Genomic DNA, 25,708 nt, shown 5'->3' on the forward strand with positions numbered 1-25,708 from the left:
TTCACCCCTTCTCCCACTGCTTTTTGCTTCTCTCTACACTTCCTCTACCCTGTCTATCAGTCCTTGCCTCACACCTCTCTATTTCACTGCCTTGATTAGAACTTTCTTATCTACTGAGTCAAACGCCGCCTTGAGATCTACAAATAGAACTGTCATCTTCCCTTTCTCCTTTCTTAAGTGTCTGTTTACCAAGTAATTCAGTGCAAATATCTGGTCCATCGTCCTCATTCCTTTTCTAAATCCTGCTTGGTTATCGGGAATCAAGTTTTTCATTTCTACTCCTTTCTTTATCTTTTCTGCTAATACCGCTGTGTATATCTTATACATCGAGGGCATGATCGTTATCCCTCTGTGGTCCTTCACCTCTTTTTCTTCTCCTTTTTTCACTATTGGTATTATCTCACCTTCCTTCCAATGTTCCGGCTAGTTTTCACCCCTTCATACCCGTTTACATATTTTCCCATATTCATCTCACCATCTCTTCTCCTCCAAATTTCCATGCTTCGTTCGGAATTCCGTCCTTGCCTATTGCCTTCCCTGCTTTTAGTTCCTTTATTACGTTTCTTACCTTCTCCAGTTTTATCTCTTCCTCATCTTGTCTGTCCCTCCTTCCTTCTCCTTTCACAACCCTGTTCTCCACGCCTCCCATTAGCTCCATGAAGTATTTTTTCCATTCTTCCAGCCTTATATCTTCGTTTATCCTCTTCCTTCTTTTCCTTACTTTACCCATCAATTCTCATACCTTAACCTCCGATCTCGCCTCTCTTATTTCTTTAATCATCCTTTCTTTCTCTTCTTTTTTCTTTCTTTCAAATATTTCTCTATACTTCCTCCCCCCTTCTCTGTATCTTTCCACCTTCCCCCTTTTCCTTTTCTCCATTTTCTTAGTTCTCCTCTCACTTCTTTTTTTTCTCCTTGCATTCTTCATCCCATCATCCTCTTCTGTTCTTATTAGCTCCTCGACCCTCCTCTTTTTCGTTCTCCTCTAACACTTTTCTTATCTTTGACACCCCTTCCTCTATCTCCTCCTGCAACTCTCTATTCCCTCCTATCTTCCCTAGCCTCTCAACGAACTGTTTTCTTCCTTCTTCGCTCCATGTACCTCTTCTTCTTATCCTTTCCACCTCTTTCCTTCTCTGCATTCTCTTTGCGCCGCCTCTTATCCAAAGTATTAAAGGGTGATGGTCTGATTCTACCCTTTCTCCTATTTTTAATCTTTCCACTTTTCCTCTGCTATCTTCATCTCCTATAATCTAGTCTATAACTGTTTCACCTTTTTCTCCTGTGTATGTGTATTCTCCTTCTTTGTCTCCCTTCATACCACCATTTAAGATCATCCATCCTCTTTTCTCGATAAATTCTAGTAGTGTCCTGTCATCCTTGTTCACTTTCTTGTCTTTAGATTTTTTCCCTCTTTCTGTCCTATTTCCCTCAACTTCCTCCTCTCATTTTTCCTTCTCTCCCGTTCTCGCATTAAAGTCACCACCTATTATGGTCCTTACTCCTATTTCTCCCTCCTCTGTGCAATCCTTCAACCCTTCTAGCTTCTTATCAATGTCTTTGTTTACATATATTCCTATTAATCTCCAAATTTCTTCTCCTAGTCTTATCTTAACTTCGATTTTACCTTTTCCCTCTTTCCTCCTTTTTCCCTCCTTTATCTCTTCTAACCTTCTTCTTATTTCTACTAACATGCCCCCGCACGCTCTGCCTTTCCTATTTCTCCTGTTTGCTGTCTGTACTCTCCATCTAAATTCTTTTGGTAACTTCTTTCATCTTCTCCCATCCTTTCTCATCCATTGTGACGTCTTGGGTGATGCGAGGTGGCTCGATCCGGTAGAACGTCTCCGTCGAATGGGTTCTTCTTCTGATGGTTAAGGGAGTGAAACCCCAGGATAATTAGCTGGTGTTCGGCGATGTGGATTATGGCTCCTCGAGTCCGTTGAAGGTAGGTATTTAATAATTTTTATCTTTCTTTTGATATAAAAAGATATGATATTTATTGCATAACTCCAAGATACAAGTAGCTTATATGGAGAATGGAACAAGTATAAGATATGTAGGGTTTCCTGGCTCGTTCCAGACTCTCCGTCGAGTGGGCGAGAGGTGCTTTTATACAATTCTGGAAACGATAGTGGGAGGTGACCACACCTGGTTACAATGAGTCATAGGGCGTTGTCTAGCGGATATGAGTCTACTTCTACTTGTGCGGCTCGCTTGCCAGCTTATTTTACGTATGACTAGATTTTACTCGCATGAGTCACTTAGTGACCTCGTTCTATTTCTATTTTTATTTTAATAGCAATTTGTAACGAGAGCGATACCTTCTTTTATCATAAAATCTTAACATGACTTTTGTCGTAGAAGAATGCAAGAAATCTTCAATAATTCGACTTCGAAATACGTTAAATATTGTTTAACTTTCTTGAGACACACTTTACATGTGGTAGAATAATTCAATAATACAATTAAAATAATTATTAGCATGTCTAAAGTATGAAAGCATTGCTCTCTTTGTCTAGCTGTTACTACGGTGTGTCTTTCTCTTCTACAGATCATACGATATTCGCATCTCGCTCGGATTCGCGTTTCTACGCGGCGCATAATACAAGTCTATTTTTTTCAGATTCGTGAGTTACGCTTCGGCGCTTGACGCTCGATAATTATATTAATATCTGTAAGTATATATGTATATTGTTTTATAACAATATCAATAAAAGTATTGTTAGCAATGGTTTTGATGATTCTAATATTATGTTAATAATATATCGTGCAGGTAGAAATGGTTAGCATTCTCATTAGTACAGCAGATCAATGAAATTAAATTGTTTATACCTATATATATATATATATATATATATATATATATATATATATACGTGCAGCGTAGTTTAGTAGGACCATTTTTGGATTGAAACGTATTTTAGCAGGACCATTGGCTCTTAGCTGGTCGGTCCTTATAATACTTTTTATGTTCCGTATTGTATCGGGACCGTCCCGATAAAACTAATGTGAATACATCGTATTTTATCAGCACCACACAAAATTTCATGTCCTTCTAATATACGGTCCTAATATTTTAGTAATTCTTTTGATGCACCGTATTTTATCAGGACCACAGCACAAACGCTAGCGTAATGACTAACAATTCAGATTGGAATTATTAATTGAAAGGCTCCACTAATTAAAAACAAAAAAAATGTATAATATTTCTAAAAATATATAATATGTCTACGTATCCCAGGTCGCCGATGATGGGATTCAAGCAGTGCGCTCAGTAGTTTTTGGCGTCCAGGTGTTTCAATTCTTCGAATTTGATATCTACGTGTCTCAGGTTGCCGATAATGAGGTCCAGATGGTGCGCTCCGTAATTTTAGGTGTCTAGATATATTAATATTTTGAATTCAATGTCTACGTGTCCTAGGTCGCCGATGACGAAGTATAGATAGTGCGCTCCATAGTTTTCGGTGTCTAACTGTATTAATACTTTGAATTCGATATCTACGTGTCCCAGGTCGCCGATAACGAAACCTAAGCTGTGCGTTCCGTAGTTTTTGGTTTCTAGGTGTTCCATATCTTTGAATTCGATGTCTACGTGTCTCAGATCACTGATGACGTAGTCCAGAGAGTGCGCTCCGTAGTTTTCGGTGTCTAGATATATTAATATCTTGAATCGGCGACCTGGAATATATAGACGTCGAATTCCAAGTATTGATACATCTAGACGCCGAAAGTACGGAGCGTCTAGGTCTTGTCATCGGCGACCTGGCACACGTTGACATCGAATTCAAAGTATTAATACATTAATTAGAAAAATTCTTTCTTCTGATTAATCAATCGAACGCTTCGAAGCATTTGTAGCATCAAGTGGACCGCAGCTTTTATCATGCAATATAAACCGACAGAATCGATTTAGCCCGCGCATAACCTCTCAGGTACAGTCTAGTACAGACTTTACACTATGTAAAGCCGTGATCAGACTACGGATTGGGATTGAGATTGGATTGAAATTCAATCAATCAGAATAAAGAAAACCAACTTCAAGTTTAGTAAACTTTGCTCTAATTGGTCAAATTTCAATCCAATCTTAATCTGAATCCGTAGTCTGATCACGGCTTAACCCAAAGGCGGGGTTGAAGACGTTACTGGACTGGATCCATCTGGAGCCTAACCTCCAACAAAAGTCTTGTACAGCCGATATCGTACAAAAAATGAAATATTAAACCGAAAAATGCCATTTCACGGGAAATGAAATGTACCATTTAGGCCTGTTTTCTTTCTTTTTTTAGCTGAATTTTTTAGACAGTCCTCTTCTTTTTCACGTTGGCGAGAAGAAGAAAAGAGAAGAACAAATAAGGGGAAAATAATATATCAAATAAAGTGAAACTGATTATAATTATTGTCATCTGGAATAAATTCTGCTTGGAGCATTAATTAGATAAATCACTATTTCGGCAAGTATCATGTATTTCGATATTTCTTCATAAGATAAGAATGCAGTTTAGTGACATTTTTAGCAATATTTCAATATACAACAGATCTTTCTTATTTCAGTTACGCATCCAATTTCCATATCTTGAGTACAAATAAGATATGATGGTGTTTAATGCAAACTCAGTGCTGTGCAAGGAGTAATTTACAATGCAAATGGTTGTTTCCGCGTTTATTAAGGTTATTTGACAGTTAATACTTTGTGATATGGTTTATAAACTCATGTGAGATGTGATAAAAGTTATTATACATTTAAAATTTAATATTTTACGCTGTTTATTAACATTATTCAACATCTATTTCAGATATAAAAGAACTGAGAGCGACATATTCTATGCATATGTAATAGTTTGGAGAGCAGACCTGTTATGCAGCATCAAAAAAAGAATTCATTCACAAAGCACGAGATTCTTTTAAGCGAGAGTAGATCATTATTGTCTCCGCTATTAGAATCCTGTGAAATGTTATTAAAATCTCAACGCTCATTTATTTCTTTTTTGGACTTTCTGAGATATAAGTCTTTTACTGTCAAAGCATATTTTGCAGTGCCATGTATCGTTCAGCACAAGTAATATAAAATATGCAGTATGATTCAATGTGTCACATAGAAAAAGTAACATCATATATTAATTGTATCGTAGAATTAAAAGCTTACGTTGTGTAATATTTGTACTTACATATGCGTGTAGCATTTATACCGTTCAGGTATTTTCATAAGAAAGGTATACACACATATGTTGGTAAAAGTATCATAAAACTTAAGCTATTAATTCTATGTAATAAACATTTCATACATGGTGTTGCTTTTTGTACGTAACACATTGAATATCATACTGCATATTTTATATTACTTGTGCTGGACGATAAATGGCATTGCAAAATATGCTCTGACAGTAAAAAACTTATATCCCAGATAGTCCAAAAGAGAAATGAACGAGCGTTGAGATTTTCATAACATTTCACAGGATTCTAATAGAGGAGACAATAATAATATACTTTCGCTTAAAAGAATCTCGTGTTTTGTTAATGAATTCTTTTTTGGTGCTGCATAACAGGTCTGCTTTCCAAACTATTACATATGCATAGAATATGTCCCTCTCAGTTCTATTATATCTGAAATAGATGTTGAATAATTTCAATATAAACAACATAAAATATTAAATTTCAAATATACAATAACAATTATCATATCTCGCATGACTATATAAACGATGTCACAAAGTATTAAACGTAAAATAACCTTAAGAAACGCGGAAACAGCCATTTGCGTTGTAAATTACTCCTTTCACAGCACTGACGGGGATTTTGCAAACACCATGGTATGTTATTGTACCACAGATATGGAAATTGGATGCAAAAATAAGAAAGATCTATTGTATTGGAATATTGCTAGGACTAGTCACTAGACTGCTTCTATATCCTATAAAGAAGTATCGAAAAACACGATACAGATATAATGATTTATCTATAAACTTATGCTCAAGAAGAATTTATTTCAGACGACAATTAAAATCAATTTAACTTTTTCCGATATATTCTTTTCTTTTATCTTTTCTTATATGTTCTTTTCTTCTTTTCGTCAAGATGAAAAGAAAAAGAGGAAAGATGAACCGTCCAATAAATTCAGCTAAAAAGAACAGGCTTAAAGGGCACATACATTACGTTTCACGCATGATGCATATAACGACATGCATATAAGACAATGTATAGTTAAGTATTTATCTCTTTGGATTGTTTCTTTTATATTATATATCCGCTTCATTTTATGTATACATTTTTGGTACAAGAAAGAGAGATACTATATTACAAAACATGTATATAAACATTAGCTTTGAAACAGGATGATTTCTAAAACCAATATGACAATTGAATTGCACAGGAAAACGGTATTAAGACTGGACCACAGCACTCGCCAACAAGTCCTGAAGGTTTAGCAAGATCTGGTGGACAAGAAAACACACAGGGTAGTGGGTGCTGCTAGGAGTTGGGGCTTATCTGTCCACCGCTACATTCTTCTCCGATCTGAATTGACTTTACACTCCTGGGGCGCGATTCTTGAATTCATTCGCAAGAGAAACGTATGCGAAAATTCTGCTCTTATAGAAACGTTGCAGGATGGTTAAAAATTATGCGATAGCCAATCGACCTGCAACTTTCCTGTAAGAATAACCTTTGCGCATACGTTTCTCTTGCGAATGAATTCAAAAATCGAGCTCATACATTTTAATCAACATATTTACAACTTAATTTACGCATATCGCGACATGAGGTAACAAGTGACAATTGGTATATTTATTAATTAAAATAAATTTAACATTTTGTGGGATTACTGTCAGACATTTACTTGCGCAATATTTTTATACATCTGGTGCTATAGAACAGTAGAAAAAGCTTATACAAGTAATTTTTAAATAAAACTTAATTTAAAAAATAGACATTGGTTCTCTATCATTTACTCATAAATATCCTGTACATGTACATATGTATAAACAGATTTTTAATCTCTATAAATGACAGTACTTTTATAACACTTTTATAAAAAAAGAACAGACTTTTATCGACCTTACTTCAATACTTTTAATACTTAAAGAAATACGTGTTTTGAATATAATATAAAACTCTTAAAATTTAATACTGCTTTTAGAAACTAAAATAATCTTACCTTATAACTATTTTGTCAAATTTTCAGACTTTTTGCTTTTATTACGTTATATATAAATTAATATACAGTTCTCTCTTCTATATAGACAAGTGAATGTCAGTATACTTGGTTATATGCTTAGTTAAACAAACAAAAAATGTCGAAGATATATCAAGTTATTAAGAACGTTTCTTTTGTAACCCTCCTTAAGGTTCCTAAATACTGTTAAAACTACATATATTCAAATTATCAAAATAAAGATGATAGTATGCATTAGTATATTTTGATATAAATTGCAAGAAAAACATACATATACATAGGTTGTGTTCAGGATTTACACAGCCATTCCTGAAAATCTATAGTTCACATTACGATGCTATAGATTTTCAGTATTGGCAGTATATATCGGAATAGGGCTTTTTGCTTTTGACGTCATAATTTGAATATACCTGCAGAAGTACTCAAGAGCCTTTACACATTGCATTACGAGTTACAAAAGACTCTTCAAAGATAATACTTTGAAACCATTACTTCTTTTAGAAATCTTATACTTTTGAACAACTTGGCTTAATCGCAAAGAGCCAAGTAAATCGAGTGAAAACATCTATGACAAGCAGAACGTGCTTGAATCCATTTGAAGACCACAAGCGTAAACGACACGAGCGTAAAACGACAGTATACGACACGAGCGTAAAACGACAGTATACAACATGAGCGTAAACGACACGAGCGTTAACGACAAGAAATGACGACACACGACGCTATATAAATGATTTAGCAACGATTTTCTTACAATAAGTAATAATCTCCATCTTGATACTTTTATCTGTAAGGAAGTTCTTTGGAAATCCTTTATAAAGTTAAACACTTTTATCGACTTCTTTCAAATACTTTCATACTTTTGCTCTTGTCGATGTAGAGGCTTGTTGGTTATCATGGTTACAAAGTATTGCTATTTTTTGAATTAGTTATAGTTCTGAAATAAATGTTAAAAAATTATTATAACATAAGTGTTAAATAACCACCAAATTAATAATTATTAAGAAAACAATTATTATTTTACTTACTGCCGATGTTCTAAGGAATCATTCTGTGTTTACACTTTTATTTGCTTTGTAACTACGTTTTTTGTTATGTACCCACATTTTAATCATAGGCACGCTTCGTTGTCCTAATAAGTCGGAATGCTTTTTAATAAGTTTTCCAATTTCATTGAATGTGGGTAATTTGTTGTCAGTGGAATTTATGTCATGACCGAAAGCATCGAGAACGATACGTTTTTCATCTGGTGGCCATCGCGATTGCGACTAGATACTGAAAATAGAATATTAAAATATTTACTGATTTACATAATTGTCTCTAAAAATTTACATATAATATTTAATCGACATTTTATAAAATATTTTAAGATTTATACATACAGAGTAAGTAACGAGAAGTTTTGAATTCAAAATATACATTTATTGTAGATTAGGTCATCCAGAACAAAAATTTTTCTATCATTTTGCAAACTACGCAAATTTTTGAGTTATTAATTAAAGAAACCTCTATACATGGCAATTTTTAATAATTCAAAATTTTGCATGGTTTGCAAAATGGTAAAAGACTGTTTTGTTCAGTATGACCAAATCTACATGTACATCGACAGAAATTTATGAATATATGACCGGTATTGATAGTTCGATGTTATATTTAAGACCGTCTTAATTTTATCCTCAGATACTGTAAGAGCTGTTTTATTGGCTACATAGCATCTGAAGATAAACTTAAGACGGTTTTAAATATAAGATTGAATTATGAATGTGCCTTTTATCTCAAAGAATCTATATAACCTCAAATTCTAAATTAGATCCACCCATGACCATTAAGGTACAAATAAAAAAATTTTAATTTAATTCATTTGTATAAGAATAAAGTACCTTGTTGAAAATCCCGGATGGTTCTTCTGGATGCACCTCCCTCATTAATTTCGTCATCATAAGTTTTCGTGGTCGTCTTCGTTGTAATTTCCATATCTGAGAGTTTAGAGTCAGAATCATTACTGTCACTTTCATCCATATTAACTTTTTGTGCTGCTTCGAGATGTTGAGATATGTCTAAGATTTTTTTTTCTATAACAGGTTGTCTGTAGTAGAGATAAATGAATTTTATCGGCATGGCTCATAAAATTTGCAAGCAATTGAAATTTAATTTTTTGATAGATTATAATGAATATATATTGATGTTATATGCTTCTGTAATTGAATTCCACGAATAGTATCTGGATTTTCTACGCCACTTTTTACTGCATATTGCCGTAATAAGTCACACGCCAAAAGATATTTATGATTATCTTTCTTAAGCGAAGGAAGACCAATAAATAGATACGAATTTTTTGAAAAAACTTTCGCAGCTTTTCTATGCTTTAAAATCACTTCGATGCAGCCCTGGGGGTCTATTACGTATTTTTTCACGAGGTAAAAATGCGAAAAGTGAAAAAATTTACTAGAGTATATACGATTTCATTGGTCGAAATCTGGTAAATCTGTCCACTTTTTGCATTTTTACCTCGTGAAAAGATACGTAACACCCGTATCACTCTAGCGATTGGCGATTGCGTCTACGTTTGCGTTTACGTCTCTTAATCAATCAGAAAGTAGCTGCTGGTGATTGCGATTCGCGATTTCCGTTCTGATTGGTCAAAAGACGTAGACGCAAACGTAAATGCAATCGCCAATCGCTAGTGTGACGGGCCCCCTGTTCTACAATACGTCGTGCTGTCGAATTTCGGAACGCAGCCGATGGTCCAATGAGGAAAATTCGCTTTCGAAAAAGAAATTTTCTCATTGGACCATCGGTTGCGTTCCGAAATCCGACTACGACATAGGGTGCGTTCGGGAAGACGTTATTAGTACTATTTGCTTATTCTATCCTTGTTTTACACCTGATGAGCGATAAAGATGGAATGACGCAATAACGCTAATAGCGCGCTTCTGAACGCAGCCATACTACTGATTGGTCGCGTTCAGCAGACACAACTGTTGAGTTTGTCTCATCAATACTCTGCGTTGATTGGTTGGTTCTAAAAGTAAGAGCCAATCACGTTTGACCGCTACTCCGCGGCTTGGTCTGCTGAACGCGGCTATTGTAGAACTGGCCTTAGGACCGATCTATATTTTTTTAGTATACTGAAAGTAAAATATAACATGTTAAATATACTGAAGATAAACCTACAATTTTGAAAGATTGAAATAAACTTAGTCAAAGCATAACATAAGTCCAAGATTAAAATTTCATTTGTAGAAGAATTTCTCTTTGTAGAAGAATAATGAACTGTGATTGGTCAATTCTTACGACTCACAACTTACAACAGTTATTGTAGACCGGCCCTTAATGATATCGCGAAAAAGCCGGTAGGATTAGGTTAAGTTTCTTTCTGTTAACTACTTACACGTTTACGTGTACATACTGACGTGTACTAAAGCTAGTGTTGTTTAGTGCTATTGTTGTATTTGCTTTTGTCGTTTCCTCTGTATTGTCAATATGATTTGCCGAGACTTTTATGTTGCGTGTGTGCAATAGAGAGGCATGCCAAATGCTTCATAAAGTGGAAAGTTGCACTAATCCTTATTGTAATAGAAGTAATACATGCAAAAAGGTGCATCTTACAAGCGATGAGCTCATTGAAATCAACAATTGTACACGACCTTTTCGGCAAGAAATTTACTTGGAAATGAAGCGTTTAGCTTACATTTTAAGAGAAACATATCCGAAAAACTGTAGATCGCAAATCTGTACAATGATTATGTTGGGAGAGTGCCTATGGCCATGCTTGGCTTGCGGGACATCTCAAAGAAAGAGTAAGTCTTTATAATTATTAAATTTTTAATTAAATATGTTAATTAGTAAAATATATTTATTTGAGAATATTTTCGGCTTTTAGCAACTGTACCAGCATGCAACAACTGTTATGTTTCATTAACAAAAAATAACATAAAGGCTTTGAGATGTAACCACATATATTGTTCATATTGCATTGACCGCCTCCCAATAGACATAAAAGGTCCACTTCCTCTATTTTGCTGTAAAATATGCTTCAAATGGACGACAATTTTCTTTTTGTGTACGTTTTAAGAAACACATTACATAACATAATTTTTTTACTGCTTTTGCGACATATTATTACTTCAAAATTGAAATAACTTTGGTCAATGCTGCTTGCAGAATGTTTTAATGTAATAAACACATTGTATAAAATTTTTAACTTGGACTTATATTATGCTTTGACTAAGTTTATTTCAATCTTTCAAAATTGTAGGTTTATCTTCAGTATATTTAAAATATTATATTTTACCTTTTAAGTATACTGAAAAATATATATAAATATTATCTATTAATTAATTGTATAATTTATTAATAATGTATATTATTCATATTATTAATATATGTTTAACGAAAATAAAACATATTATTTGCAGATTAAACAGATTCAGCAAGACACGGAAAATGCAGGTTACGGCATATTAAATTAAATGACGCATTAGAATGTCCTGGATGTGGTGAGAATGGATTCTCATTAGACTAATATTTTATATGTCGTGCAACATAGTTGGTGTTGGAATTATCACTCTTGTATTATTTAATTTGCAGAAAACTGCTGTTTCGATCGTTTAATTTGCTTATATTGTTCACTGCTTCTGTCGTTTTTGCCGGTTGTTGTTGCCTACAAACATGTCGTGCTATAATTCCCCGTAAGATTTTTAAAAATCTTATTATTATGTGATTTTATTTATTTATCTTTTGTCACATCGCTCAACACACAATGCTTTTTGTTTCAGAAAATCTGTCGTTGAAAATTGTGATGTTTTTGAAAATAATTGCTGTTTTAATCCGGATTGTGGTCTCCTTCACAGATACAAATACTGCTATAAATATCAGAATACTATGTGCCACAATGACAAATGTCCATTTTTACATTGTACCAGCGTAGAACAGCTCCGTTACGAAAGCACTGGAAAAGAAACCGAGCAATTAAAGAAAGAAGTCGGCCAAACCTTACAAAACTCCAACATATGTGGCGATTTCAAAAAGGGTGTTTGCAGACGACAAAAATGCAGGTTACGACATATTAAGTTAAATGACGCATTAGAATGTCCTGTATGTAGGGATGAAATAATTATTGAACAACTTGGTGCTGGAGATTGTGGACATGTAGTTTGTTACAATTGTGCACTACGCTGCTTAAATGACAGACAGGAACACGTTTTTCTAATGAAATGTCCAATATGTAGGCATACAATCCCATATAAAAAATTATCATATAACGCTTTTCATATTTTTATTAATAATATTTTACTTTATTTTAAATAAAAATTATGCTTATTTTTGTATCATTCAAGATTGTAATGTATTTTTTCCTTTACTTCTTCCCGTCATCACCTTCTATTACTTTTTAAAAATTTCATACTTTTGTAATTTTCTAATATTTTATTTTACGGTTATATGTATATAACTTTATATTATGGAAATAAAACGTTGAAAATATTAAAAAATAAACAGAACTGCTTCTCATAGTACTTTAACGAAAATACAAAATTATGGTACTGTTGATAATAATTGATCTATTAATTGCTATATTTAAATATTAATTAGATTGAAATTAATTCTTGAAGTACAATTAAAAATTAAAGAATATGTAAATAAAAGTTAATGATATGCAAAATGTATAATACATATATTATGATGTGAAATGCTTGATGATCCAAATGAATTTCCATAAAATTTATACATAAAAGATTGTTTTGAAATTTTTAAAGATACTTTTTGTGGCATACAGTACATTTAGAGGAGACAAGATAACATTCCAATGGTGACGAAATTTTTTAAAAAAGATGAACAATGTGTAAGTATGAGATGGCAACATAGAATAATTATAGCTGTTAAAATAATAAATAATAAAAAAAAAGGTTAAAAAATAATGTAATAATATAATAAATAGTATAATATAATAAAAAATATTATAGCAAATTGAGGAAATATTAGTTTAATACATTATTAAGGAGGTTGGTCAATTCCTGCTGCGGGGCAGACGGCGCGGCAGGGGAAAAGCATATAGGTCAGATTTTGTCGCGTGAAATAAACGAATTTTCGCAATGATTTGCCGAGACTTTATGCTGCGTGTGTGCAGTAGAGAGTCATGCAAAATGCTTCATAAAATGGAAAGTTGCACTAATACATATTGTAATAAAAGTAATACATGCAAAAAGGTGCATCTCACAGGCGATGAACTCATTGAAGTCAACAATTGTACACGACCTTTTCGGCGAGAAGTTTACTTAGAAACGAAGCGTTTAGCGTATATTTTAAGAGAAACATATCCAGAAAAATGTAGATCGCAAATCTACACAATTAATATGCTGGGAGAGTGCCTATGGCCATGCTTGGCTTGCGGGACATCTCAAAGAAATAGTAAGTCTTTATAATTATTAAATTTTTAATTAAATATGTTAATTATTAAAATATATTTATTTGAGAATACTTTCGGCTTTTAGCAACTGTACCAGCGTGCAACAATTGTTATGTTTTATTAACAAAGAATAACATAAAGGCTTTGAAATGTAATAACGTATATTGCTCATATTGCATTGACCGCCTCCCAATAGAAGTAAAAGGTCCACTTCCTCTATTTTGCTGTAAAATATGCTCCAAATGAACGACATTTTTTTGTACGTTTTAAGAAACACATTATACAACATAATTTTTTTACTGCTTTTGCGACATATTATTACTTCAAAATTGAAATAACTTTGGTCATTGCTGCTTGCAGAATGTTTTACCCTGCGTTCCGTAACGGGCATATGCGCGTATTTATCTATAGTATACGTAACGTTTACTATAGAAAATGCGCGCATATGCGCGTTACGGAACGTGGCCTTGTAATAAACACATTGTATAAATGAAATTTTCATTTTGGACTTATGTTATGCTTTGACTAAGTTTATTTCAATCTTTCAAAATTGTAGGTTTATCTTCAGTATATTTAACATGTTATATTTTACTTTCAGTATACTAAAAAAATATAGATCGGTCCTAAGGCCAGTTCTACAATAGCCGCGTTCAGCAGACCAAGCCGCGGAGTAGCGGTCAAACGTGATTGGCTCTTACTTTTAGAACCAACCAATCAACGCAGAGTATTGATGAGACAAACTCAACAGTTGTGTCTGCTGAACGCGACCAATCAGTAGTATGGCTGCGTTCAGAAGCGCGCTATTAGCGTTATTGCGTCATTCCATCTTTATCGCTCATCAGGTGTAAAACAAGGATAGAATAAGCAAATAGTACTAATAACGTCTTCCCGAACGCACCCTATGTCGTAGTCGGATTTCGGAACGCAACCGATGGTCCAATGAGAAAATTTCTTTTTCGAAAGCGAATTTTCCTCATTGGACCATCGGCTGCGTTCCGAAATTCGACAGCACGACGTATTGTAGAACAGGGGGCCCGTCACACTAGCGATTGGCGATTGCATTTACGTTTGCGTCTACGTCTTTTGACCAATCAGAACGGAAATCGCGAATCGCAATCACCAGCAGCTACTTTCTGATTGATCAAGAGACGTAAACGCAAACGTAGACGCAATCGCCAATCGCTAGAGTGATACGGGCGTTACGTATCTTTTCACGAGGTAAAAATGCAAAAAGTGAACAGATTTACCAGATTTCGACCAATGAAATCGTATATACTCTAGTAAATTTTCTCACTTTTCGCATTTTTACCTCGTGAAAAAATACGTAATAGACCCCCAGGGCTGCATCGAAATGATTTTAAAGCATAGAAAAGCTGCGAAAGTTTTTTCAAAAAATTTGTATCTATTTGGTCTTCCTTCGCTTAAGAAAGATAATCATAAATATCTTTTGGCGTGTGACTTATTACGGCAATATGCAGTAAAAAGTGGCGTAGAAAATCCAGATACTATTCGTGGAATTCAATTACAGAAGTATATAACATCAATATATATTCATTATAATCTATCAAAAAATTAAATTTCAATTGCTTGCAAATTTTATGAGCCATGCCGATAAAATTCATTTATCTCTACTACAGACAACCTGTTATAGAAAAAAAAATCTTAGACATATCTCAACATCTCGAAGCAGCACAAAAAGTTAATATGGATGAAAGTGACAGTAATGATTCTGACTCTAAACTCTCAGATATGGAAATTACAACGAAGACGACCACGAAAACTTATGATGACGAAATTAATGAGGGAGGTGCATCCAGAAGAACCATCCGGGATTTTCAACAAGGTACTTTATTCTTATACAAATGAATTAAATTAAAATTTTTTTATTTGTACCTTAATGGTCATGGGTGGATCTAATTTAGAATTTGAGGTTATATAGATTCTTTGAGATAAAAGGCACATTCATAATTCAATCTTATATTTAAAACCGTCTTAAGTTTATCTTCAGATGCTATGTAGCCAATAAAACAGCTCTTACAGTATCTGAGGATAAAATTAAGACGGTCTTAAATATAACATCGAACTATCAATACCGGTCATATATTCATAAATTTCTGTCGATGTACATGTAGATTTGGTCATACTGAACAAAACAGTCTTTTACCATTTTGCAAACCATGCAAAATTTTGAATTATTAAAAATTGCCATGTATAGAGGTTTCTTTAATTAATAACTCAAAAATTTGCGTGGTTTGCAAAATGATAGAGAAATTTTTGTTCTGGATGACCTAATCTACAATAAATGTATATTTTGAATTCAAAACTTCTCGTTACTTACTCTGTATGTATAAATCTTAAAATATTTTATAAAATGTCGATTAAATATTATATGTAAATTTTTAGAGACAATTATGTAAATCAGTAAATATTTTAATATTCTATTTTCAGTATCTAGTCGCAATCGCGATGGCCACCAGATGAAAAACGTATCGTTCTCGATGCTTTCGGTCATGACATAAATTCCACTGACAACAAATTACCCACATTCAATGAAATTGGAAAACTTATTAAAAAGCATTCCGACTTATTAGGACAACGAAGCGTGCCTATGATTAAAATGTGGGTACATAACAAAAAACGTAGTTACAAAGCAAATAAAAGTGTAAACACAGAATGATTCCTTAGAACATCGGCAGTAATTGTTTTCTTAATAATTATTAATTTGGTGGTTATTTAACACTTATGTTATAATAATTTTTTAACATTTATTTCAGAACTATAACTAATTCAAAAAATAGCAATACTTTGTAACCATGATAACCAACAAGCCTCTACATCGACAAGAGCAAAAGTATGAAAGTATTTGAAAGAAGTCGATAAAAGTGTTTAACTTTATAAAGGATTTACAAAGAACTTCCTTACAGATAAAAGTATCAAGATGGAGATTATTACTTATTGTAAGAAAATCGTTGCTAAATCGTTTAGCGTCGTGTGTCGTCATTTCTTGTCGTTAACGCTCGTGTCGTTTACGCTCATGTTGTATACTGTCGTTTTACGCTCGTGTCGTATACTGTCGTTTTACGCTCGTGTCGTTTACGCTCGTGGTCTTCAAATGGATTCAAGCACGTTCTGCTTGTCATAGATGTTTTCACTCGATTTACTTGGCTCTCTGCGGTTAAGCCAAGTTGTTCAAAAGTATAAGATTTCTAAAAGAAGTAATGGTTTCAAAGTATTATCTTTGAAGAGTCTTTTGTAACTCGTAATGCAATGTGTAAAGGCTCTTGAGTACTTCTGCAGGCATATTCAAATTATGGCGTCAAAAGCAAAAAGCCCTATTCCGATATATACTGCCAATACTGAAAATCTATAGCATCGTAATGTGAACTATAGATTTTCAGGAATGGCTGTGTAAATCCTGAACACAACCTATGTATATGTATGTTTTTCTTGCAATTTATATCAAAATATACTAATGCATACTATCATCTTTATTTTGATAATTTGAATATGTGTAGTTTTAGCAGTATTTAGGAACCTTAAGGAGGGTTACAAAAAAAACGTTCTTAATAACTTGATATATCTTCAACATTTTTTGTTTGTTTAACTAAGCATATAACCAAGTATACTGACATTCACTTGTCTATAGAAGAAAGAACTGTTTATTAATTTATATATAACGTAATAAAAGCAAAAAGTCTGAAAATTTGACAAAATAGTTATAAGGTAAGATTATTTTAGTTTCTAAAAGCAGTATTAAATTTTAAGAGTTTTATATCATATTCAAAACACGTATTTCTTTAAGTATTAAAAGTATTGAAGTAAGGTCGATAAAAGTCTGTTTTTTTTTTTTTTTATAAAAGTGTTATAAAAGTACTGTCATTTATAGAGATTAAAAGTCTGTTTATACATACATGTATGGGATATTTATGAGTAAATGATAGAGAATCAATGTCTATTTTTTAAATTAAGTTTTATTTAAAAATTACTTGATAAGCTTTTTCTACTGTTCTATAGCACCAGATGTATAAAAATATTGCGCAAGTAAATGTCTGACAGTAATCCCACAAAATGTTAAATTTATTTTAATTAATAAATATACCAATTGTCACTTGTTACCTCATGTCGCGATATGCGTAAATTAAGTTGTAAATATGTTGATTAAAATGTATGAGCTCGATTCTTGAATTCATTCGCAAGAGAAACGTATGCGCAAAGGTTATTCTTACAGGAAAGTTGCAGGTCGATTGGCTATCGCATAATTTTTAACCATCCTGCAACGTTTCTATAAGAGCAGAATTTTCGCATACGTTTCTCTTGCGAATGAATTCAAGAATCGCGCCCCAGGAGTGTAAAGTCAATTCAGATCGGAGAAGAATGTAGCGGTGGACAGATAAGCCCCAACTCCTAGCAGCACCCACTACCCTGTGTGCTTTCTTGTCCACCAGATCTTGCTAAACATTCAGGACTTGTTGGCGAGTGCTGTGGTCCAGTCTTAATACCGTTTTCCTGTGCAATTCAATTGTCATATTGGTTTTAGAAATCATCCTGTTTCAAAGCCAATGTTTATATACATGTTTTGTAATATAGTATCTCTCTTTCTTGTACCAAAAATGTATACATAAAATGAAGCGGATATATAATATAAAAGAAACAATCCAAAGAGATAAATACTTAACTATACATTGTCTTATATGCATGTCGTTATATGCATCATGCGTGAAACGTAATGTATGTGCCCTTTAAGCCTGTTCTTTTTTGCTGAATTTATTGGACGGTTCATCTTTCCTCTTTTTCTTTTCATCTTGACGAAAAGAAGAAAAGAACATATAAGAAAAGATAAAAGAAAAGAATATATCGGAGAAAGTTAAATTGATTTTAATTGTCGTCTGAAATAAATTCTTCTTGAGCATAAGTTTATAGATAAATCACTATATCTGTATCGTGTTTTTCGATATTTCTTTATAGGATATAGAAGCAGTCTAGTGACTAGTCCTAGCAATATTCCAATACAATAGATCTTTCTTATTTTTGCATCTAATTTCCATATCTGTGGTACAATAACATACCATGGTGTTTGCAAAATCCCCGTCAGTGCTGTGAAAGGAGTAATTTACAACGCAAATGGCTGTTTCCGCGTTTCTTAAGGTTATTTGACGTTTAATACTTTGTGACATCGTTTATATAGTCATGCGAGATATGATAACTGTTATTGTATATTTGAAATTTAATATTTTATGTTGTTTATATATATTGAAATTATTCAACATCTATTTCAGATATAATAGAACTGAGAGGGACATATTCTATGCATATGTAATAGTTTGGAAAGCAGACCTGTTATGCAGCACCAAAAAAAAATTCATTAACAAAGCACGAGATTCTTTTAAGCGAGAGTATATTATTATTGTCTCCGCTATTAGAATCCTGTGAAATGTTATGAAAATCGCAACGCTCGTTCATTTCTCTTTTGGATTATCTGGGTATAATTGCTTCCTCATAGAGGAAGCTTTGTTTTCGTGAAATCGTTTACGGATTTTTGTTTGCGTATAAAGTTGGATCTAGTCATCCAAATTTAAATTAATTATATATGAAATAGGGGTAGAAGAAACCAAAAAAGAGATCGGTTTTGAAGTTTTTTATGCCAATATGTTCATATTGTTGTAAAAGGTCAAAATATCGCGTTAAAAAAAATGTCCGTATGTGTGTGTGTGTGTGTATGTGCGGATTTGATGTCCGTGGTTGCTCTAACTTCCGCAAATATTGAGATATCGGGCTGTTTTTTTTTTAATCGATAGAGTATCATTCAAGGAAAGTTGGTATTGAATTTGGCGATGATCGGTAAAGGGGTTCTTTTTTAAAAAATTTTTAAATTTTTTTTGAAATGTCCGTGGTTGCTCTAACTTCCGCAAATATTGAGATATCGGGCCGTTTTTTTTTTAATCGATAGAGTATCATTTAAGGAAAGTTGGTATTGAATTTGGTGATGATCGGTAAAGGGGTTCTTTTTTAAAAAAATTTTAAATTTTTTTTTTAATGTCCGTGGTTGCTCTAACTTCCACAAATATTGAGATATCGAGCTGTTTTTTTTTTAATCGATAGAGTATTATTCAAGGAAAATTGGTATTGAATTTGGAGATGATCGGTAAAGGGGTTCTTTTTTAAGAAAATGTTAAATTTTTTTTTTAATGTCCATGGTTGCTCTAACTTCCACAAATATTGAGATATCGAGCTGTTTTTTTTTTAATCGATAGAGTATCATTCAAGGAAAGTTGGTATTGAATTTGGAGATAATCGGTAAAGGGGTTCTTTTTTAAAAAAATTTTAAATTTTTTTAGAAATGTCCGTGGTTGCTCTAACTTCCACAAATATTGAGATATCGAGCTGTTTTTTTTTTTTTTTTTAATCGATAGAGTATCATTCAAGGAAAGTTGGTATTGAATTTGGAGATGATCGGTAAAGGGGTTTTTTTTTAAATTTTAAATTTTTTTAGAAATGTCCGTCGTTGCTCTAACTTCCACAAATATTGAAATATCGAGCTGTTTTTTTTTTAATCAATAGAATATCATTCAAGGAAAGTTGGTATTGAATTTGGCGATGATCGGTAAAGGGGTTCTTTTTTAAAAAAATTTAAATTTTTTTAGAAATGTCCGCGGTTGCTCTAACTTCCACAAATATTGAGATATCGAGCTGTTTTTTTTTTAATCCAAATTACAGTTTCTTCATATTTCATTAATGTTTCAAGGAGTTTATCGTCCATTCCATCATCCAAAACTAAATAATTTAAAGAATATTTTTTTTTTCAAAAAAAATTAAATTAATATATTTATATAATAATTAATTAATTATTACTTTTTCTACATTCTTCCATTTCACTTTTAAAATCTTCCATTTCGACAAATATAAACGTTAAATATCTTTATAAATATATCACAGATTACTAAAATGAGATTATTATGTGAAATCATCAGTTTATACTGTTTTTTTTCTTTGGAGGAGAAAAATGTTTATGCATACCCTAGGTACGGTCCTGTTATGTAGCTATATTTACATAATATTTGAAAAAAAGACTGTATAAGCTGATGATTTCACATAATATTAGTAATCTGTGATATATTTTTAAAAATATATTTAACGTTTATATTTGTCGAAATGGAAAATAAAAGTGAAATGGAAGAATGTAGAAATAGTAATAATTAATTAATTATTATATAAATATATCAATTTAATTTCTTTTAGAAAAAAAATAATATTCTTTAAATTATTTAGTTTTGGATGATGGAATGGACAATATACTCCTTGAAACAATAATGGAATATGAAGAAACAATAATTTGGATAAAACAGATCATAGATCAAAAAATTCTTAAAATCGTCATCAAAGCAGAGGCAAAAAAAACGAAAGTTTTTAAAAGAAAAAATTGAATTGAAAAAAGCAAGAGGAATAGAATAAAAGAGAAAGAAAAAAGAAAATAGTATGTATAATAATTTTGTGATTATACAATTACAGTTATAAAATACAGTTATAAACTATTTTAGATATTAGTTTTCTGCTTTACATTTTACATTTAGTTATTATCGTTCTCGAGCGCGTGGGATCAGGAGCAGAAGAAATTGGCAAGGCAGAGAATGGATTGAAGGAAGAGGATGAAGAGAAGAAAGTTTAAGAAGCGGAGAATATAGAGGGAGAGGAAGAGGATGGACAGGCGAAAGGAGAGAAAGAGGAAGAGGATGGACAGGCGAATGGAAAGCAAGTGAACGAAGAAGAGGAGGGAATATGGGACGCCGTTTTTTTATTTTTTATTATTGATTTATTTATTTGATTTATTTTACATATTTATTGTTTCAAAATTTTTTACATATTTATTGTTTCAAAATTGTTTTCTGTTTAATGTAAGTTTATTGTTTTCTGTTCTGTAAAATAATTAAGAAAATTCAATTATAATTCAAATAAACTATTTATATAAGTAATATTGTTTGTGTGTCTGTCTGTCTGTATGACTACAATCAATTTATGTAACGTGAACAAATATTAAATTTGTCTAAAGTTTGGGTAGCAAGGTTTCAGAGTATTCTAGCACAGCTTCTGTTACTAAGAATTACTAGTTATTGTTAAATACATACCGTTATAATACTATTGTAATATTATTATTATAGTTCATATGTAACTGCCAAAAATAATTAATTTTAAATAATTTGCATATTTTTTAAAATTAACTTCCACAAATATTGAAATATCGAGCTGTTTTTTTTTTAATCAATAGAATATCATTCAAGGAAAGTTGGTATTGAATTTGGCGATGATCGGTAAAGGGGTTCTTTTTTAAAAAAATTTAAATTTTTTTAGAAATGTCCGCGGTTGCTCTAACTTCCACAAATATTGAGATATCGAGCTGTTTTTTTTTTAATCCAAATTACAGTTTCTTCATATTTCATTAATGTTTCAAGGAGTTTATCGTCCATTCCATCATCCAAAACTAAATAATTTAAAGAATATTATTTTTTTTCAAAAAAAATTAAATTAATATATTTATATAATAATTAATTAATTATTACTTTTTCTACATTCTTCCATTTCATTTTTAAAATCTTCCATTTCGACAAATATAAACGTTAAATATCTTTATAAATATATCACAGATTATAACGCAATAACACACTAAACAAAATAAGATGGAGACACCGATATTCAGCCGCGGTGTATAATAAACCTAAAGTACATTCGTGAATTGACAACAATATAATAAACAATTAAGCTTTTATCTGACTATGATTGAGAAACAATATAAAATTACAGCTATACATGAACAACATTCATATTGATTCGCGTATCTATTTTCATTAACATTATAAAAGATAAATAAAAGAAGAAGAGGATAATCACATGATAATATAATAGTATATAAGACCATATATGACTATATAATGTTATACTTAAAGAGGTTTAGCCATATAATATTGTTCAGAATTATATTTCCATTTTTTATGGAAATGTAATCTTGAACTTTTGATTGAATTTCTGATAAATGATATAATTATTTAAAAAAAAATTATTTTTATGCAGAATTAGCACGAGAGAGATAAAGAAAACAACAGATAAAGAATAATAAAGAAGAGAGTGAAAAAAAGATAAAGAAAAGAAAAACGGACGAACTAGGCAAGAAAAAATTAATATTTGATAGATTAAACAAAATGCCAAAATTAAAGAAAAAAAGTGTAAATTTAAAAAATAATAATAATAAAATTTTGATGTGTAAATTACGATCTGATAAAAAATATAAAGAAAGAGAACAAAAGAAAAATACCAAAAAAAAGAAACATGAAACGTAAACGTGAATATGATTGTTTTTTGACTGATAAAGACGATACGCAAAATGTTATTAATAAAAAAACAACAAATGACAGTGATATTAATAATATTAATAATATAAAGAACGATGAAATTGCAAATAAAATAAAAGAAAATATACAACAAAGTAAAGAAAAAGAAAAAATAGAATGCGTAAAAAGAATACGAATGGATCTTTCGTCAGACAAGGAATCTGAAAGACAAAAAAACAGACAACGCATGATGCAAGTACGTCAAGATCCTATGTATAAAAAAAAGAAAGAGACTGGAATCAACAAAGAATAATAAATAAACGTCAAAATCAAGTGTTTAAAAAAGCAGAAAGAGACAAAAATCTACAAAGAATGAAAATCATTCGAAAAAAACCATTATACAAAGAGTCAGAAAAAAAGAAAAATGTAGAAAGAATGAAAGTTATTCGAAAAAAACTGTTATACAGAGAATCGGAAAAAGAAAAAAATGCAAAAAGAATGAAAGTTACAAGAAAAAAGACAAGTTACCAGATAAATGAACAAATCAAAAATAGAAATAGACTACGAGTTATACGCACGTTACAGGAAGATCTTAATTACAACACAAATCAAAGAATTTTTGATATTGAACGTAAAAGATTATTAAGACTTGATGATTTTTTTAAATATCGAGAAAACTACAGCAATTCTGTTCGGAACAAAATAAATAGTGACATCAAAGATAATGAATATTATCATAATGTATTGATAATGAATTTTTTAAAGAACAGAAAACTTGGACCAGATATAATATGTGTGTGTTGTGAAAATTTGTTTTTTTTGAAATCAGTAGAACGTTTTAATATTACAAAAATACAAAATAAATTCAGCGACACAAAGATTGCAATTAATGAATTTATTAATCAAATTGTTAATAACTCGTCAGAATATGTCTGCAAGACATGTAAAAATTATATTACATCAGGAGACGTTCCAAAAACAGCATCAAATGCAGATTTAAGATTTTCAAATGTGCCAAAAGTCGTAACAGATTTGACAGCGGTTGAAGAAAGAATGGTATCACCCTATATACCATTCATGCAAATAAAAGCATTACAACCGTTTGCTATTAACCCACAATTATCATTAAAAGGAAGTATTGTTAATATTCCGGTTGAAATCAATGAAATGATAAATATTTTACCTAGAAATTTTGATGAAATGTCGACTATACAAATAAAGCTAAAAAGGAACCTAGAACACAAGTCTAATTATATGTATGAAACCATAAAACCAGCTAAAATTTGTGAAGTTTTGGAATATTTACGACATACTCCTTTGTATATAAAAAACAATATAAAAATTGATGATAAGTTCTTTAAAAAATATAACAAAAATTTTAATGCAGAGTTGGATTTTATTGTAGATAATAATGATAAGTGCCATAGCTGCACGAATGCAATAAATCGATTAAATTTAGAAGAACACGACAATAATTCAGATTCTGAAGAATCGGTTTCTTTCGAACCAATTGACGAAGTTCTCATTATAGATAGGAATAAAGAAATATCTGAAAATATCGCAATTATAGCACCAGGACAAAACAAATTTCCAGTACCCTGGCATTTAACTGAAAATATTGATGAATTGTGCTTTCCAAAAATTTATGGAGGAGAAATTCTAGATAAGAAAAATAAATTGTCATACTCTGAAAGAATTAAATTTGAAGCCAGACATAGAGACAGAAGATCGTGTCAACCTACAAGAATTTTATTTATGGCTAAACAAAAATTGGAAAAATCAATAATGTCAAATTTAAATATTTGTTTAAGGAGAGTGAAGAGAAATGAAAACTTAACTGCTAAAAAAATTAAAGATCAGAATTTTTTAAATGATTCTATCCGTCATGACGATGGATACAGATTTTTGAAACAAGTAAGGTCGTCACCATCATATTGGGAAAGCAAGAAGAAGCATTTACTTGGCATGATTAGACAATGTGGAGTTCCAACATTGTTTATTACCCTTTCTGCATGTGAACACAAAAATCCTGATTTATTAAAAATTTTATACAAATTACAAGAAAATAAAAACATCAGTATTTATGATGCTATAAATTTGGATATGGCAGAGAAAACTAAGTTAATCAGAGAAGATCCGGTAACGTGTGTACGATATATAGAAGAAAGATTCAATCAGATTATGACGATATTGCAAAATGAACATGGTCCATTTGGAGAAAATTACGTTGTTGATTACTTTCAGAGGAGAGAATTCCAAGCTAGAGGATCAGTTCATACGCATAATCTTTTATATTGTAAAAATGCTCCAATTTATAATGAAGAAAATGATGACGAAAATGAAAAGTTAATAAAGTGGATTAATAAAATCATTACTTGTCATTACGACGATAAAAATCCATTAATACGTTTGCAGATACATCGACATAAGCCGACATGTTACAAAGGTAGAAGAAATAAATATTTGTGTAGGTTTAACTTTCCGATGTTTGTTATGAAAAATACGTTGATTCTTAAACCCTTAGAGGAAAAAGAGAAGACTAAAAATTACAAATCAAATATAAAAAAAATTAAAGAAATGATGCAAGAATTTAAAAAAAAAATATATTAATTTCTTTCGAAGAAATGTTAGAACGTTTAGAAATGACCGAAAGAGATTACATTCATGCAATCAGAAGCACTTTATCAAGAACTAAGATTTTCTTAAAAAGACAAAGCAACGAAGTTGCCATTAATGCGTACAACAAAATAATATTGACACTTCTTGAATCAAATATGGATATACAATTTGTTTTAGATCCATATAGTTGTGCTT

The 25,708-nt window shown here is 31.5% G+C and overlaps 2 protein-coding genes and 3 long non-coding RNA genes across 13 annotated transcripts; 3 read left to right on the forward strand and 2 right to left on the reverse strand.

The window, feature by feature from the left end:
• Nucleotides 1–1,758: 1,758 nt before the first annotated feature.
• Nucleotides 1,759–4,574, forward strand: LOC143898558 (uncharacterized). Its single transcript, XR_013257251.1, has 2 exons — nt 1,759–1,948; nt 2,084–4,574. It is a non-coding gene; the product is annotated as an uncharacterized LOC143898558 (long non-coding RNA).
• Nucleotides 4,575–5,676: 1,102 nt separating this feature from the next.
• Nucleotides 5,677–6,551, forward strand: LOC143898556 (uncharacterized). The gene is made up of 2 exons (XR_013257249.1): nt 5,677–6,200; nt 6,371–6,551. It is a non-coding gene; the product is annotated as an uncharacterized LOC143898556 (long non-coding RNA).
• Nucleotides 6,552–6,821: 270 nt separating this feature from the next.
• Nucleotides 6,822–9,510, reverse strand: LOC143898555 (uncharacterized). 4 transcript variants are annotated; one of them, XM_077408121.1, is made up of 4 exons: nt 9,052–9,510; nt 8,200–8,446; nt 8,032–8,108; nt 6,822–7,958 (listed from the first exon to the last, which is right to left on the reverse strand). In XM_077408121.1, exons 1-2 carry the CDS (start codon nt 9,287–9,289, stop codon nt 8,376–8,378), a joined length of 309 nt encoding a protein of 102 aa, XP_077264247.1. In that variant the 5' UTR covers nt 9,290–9,510; the 3' UTR covers nt 6,822–7,958; nt 8,032–8,108; nt 8,200–8,375. The 4 variants fall into 4 exon arrangements, with proteins under 4 accessions (XP_077264247.1, XP_077264249.1, XP_077264246.1 ...); XM_077408123.1 differs by having other exon boundaries at nt 8,276–8,446; nt 9,052–9,502; XM_077408120.1 differs by having other exon boundaries at nt 6,822–8,108.
• An 867-nt stretch (nt 9,511–10,377) lies between these two features.
• On the forward strand, nt 10,378–17,587 carry LOC143898554 (uncharacterized). 6 transcript variants are annotated; one of them, XR_013257245.1, is made up of 7 exons: nt 10,386–10,971; nt 11,055–11,234; nt 11,590–11,670; nt 11,762–11,862; nt 11,950–15,420; nt 16,026–16,272; nt 16,352–17,587. XR_013257245.1 is itself a non-coding variant. In XM_077408117.1 (4 exons), exons 1-3 carry the CDS (start codon nt 14,929–14,931, stop codon nt 16,094–16,096), a joined length of 456 nt encoding a protein of 151 aa, XP_077264243.1. In that variant the 5' UTR covers nt 14,806–14,928; the 3' UTR covers nt 16,097–16,272; nt 16,352–17,587. The 6 variants fall into 6 exon arrangements, 2 of the variants coding, with proteins under 2 accessions (XP_077264243.1, XP_077264245.1); XR_013257247.1 differs by lacking the exon at nt 11,055–11,234 and having other exon boundaries at nt 10,387–10,971; nt 16,026–16,196; nt 16,352–16,428; nt 16,502–17,587; XR_013257246.1 differs by lacking the exon at nt 11,055–11,234 and having other exon boundaries at nt 10,388–10,971; nt 16,352–16,428; nt 16,502–17,587.
• Nucleotides 17,588–17,836: 249 nt separating this feature from the next.
• Nucleotides 17,837–18,727, reverse strand: LOC143898557 (uncharacterized). Its single transcript, XR_013257250.1, has 2 exons — nt 18,254–18,727; nt 17,837–18,083 (listed from the first exon to the last, which is right to left on the reverse strand). It is a non-coding gene; the product is annotated as an uncharacterized LOC143898557 (long non-coding RNA).
• Between the last annotated feature and the right edge of the window lie 6,981 nt (nt 18,728–25,708).

The sequence above is a fragment of the Temnothorax americanus genome, unplaced genomic scaffold, assembly GCF_048541705.1.
Source record: "Temnothorax americanus isolate GAGA-0224 unplaced genomic scaffold, ASM4854170v1 Scaffold235, whole genome shotgun sequence".
Taxonomy (NCBI): domain Eukaryota; kingdom Metazoa; phylum Arthropoda; class Insecta; order Hymenoptera; family Formicidae; genus Temnothorax; species Temnothorax americanus.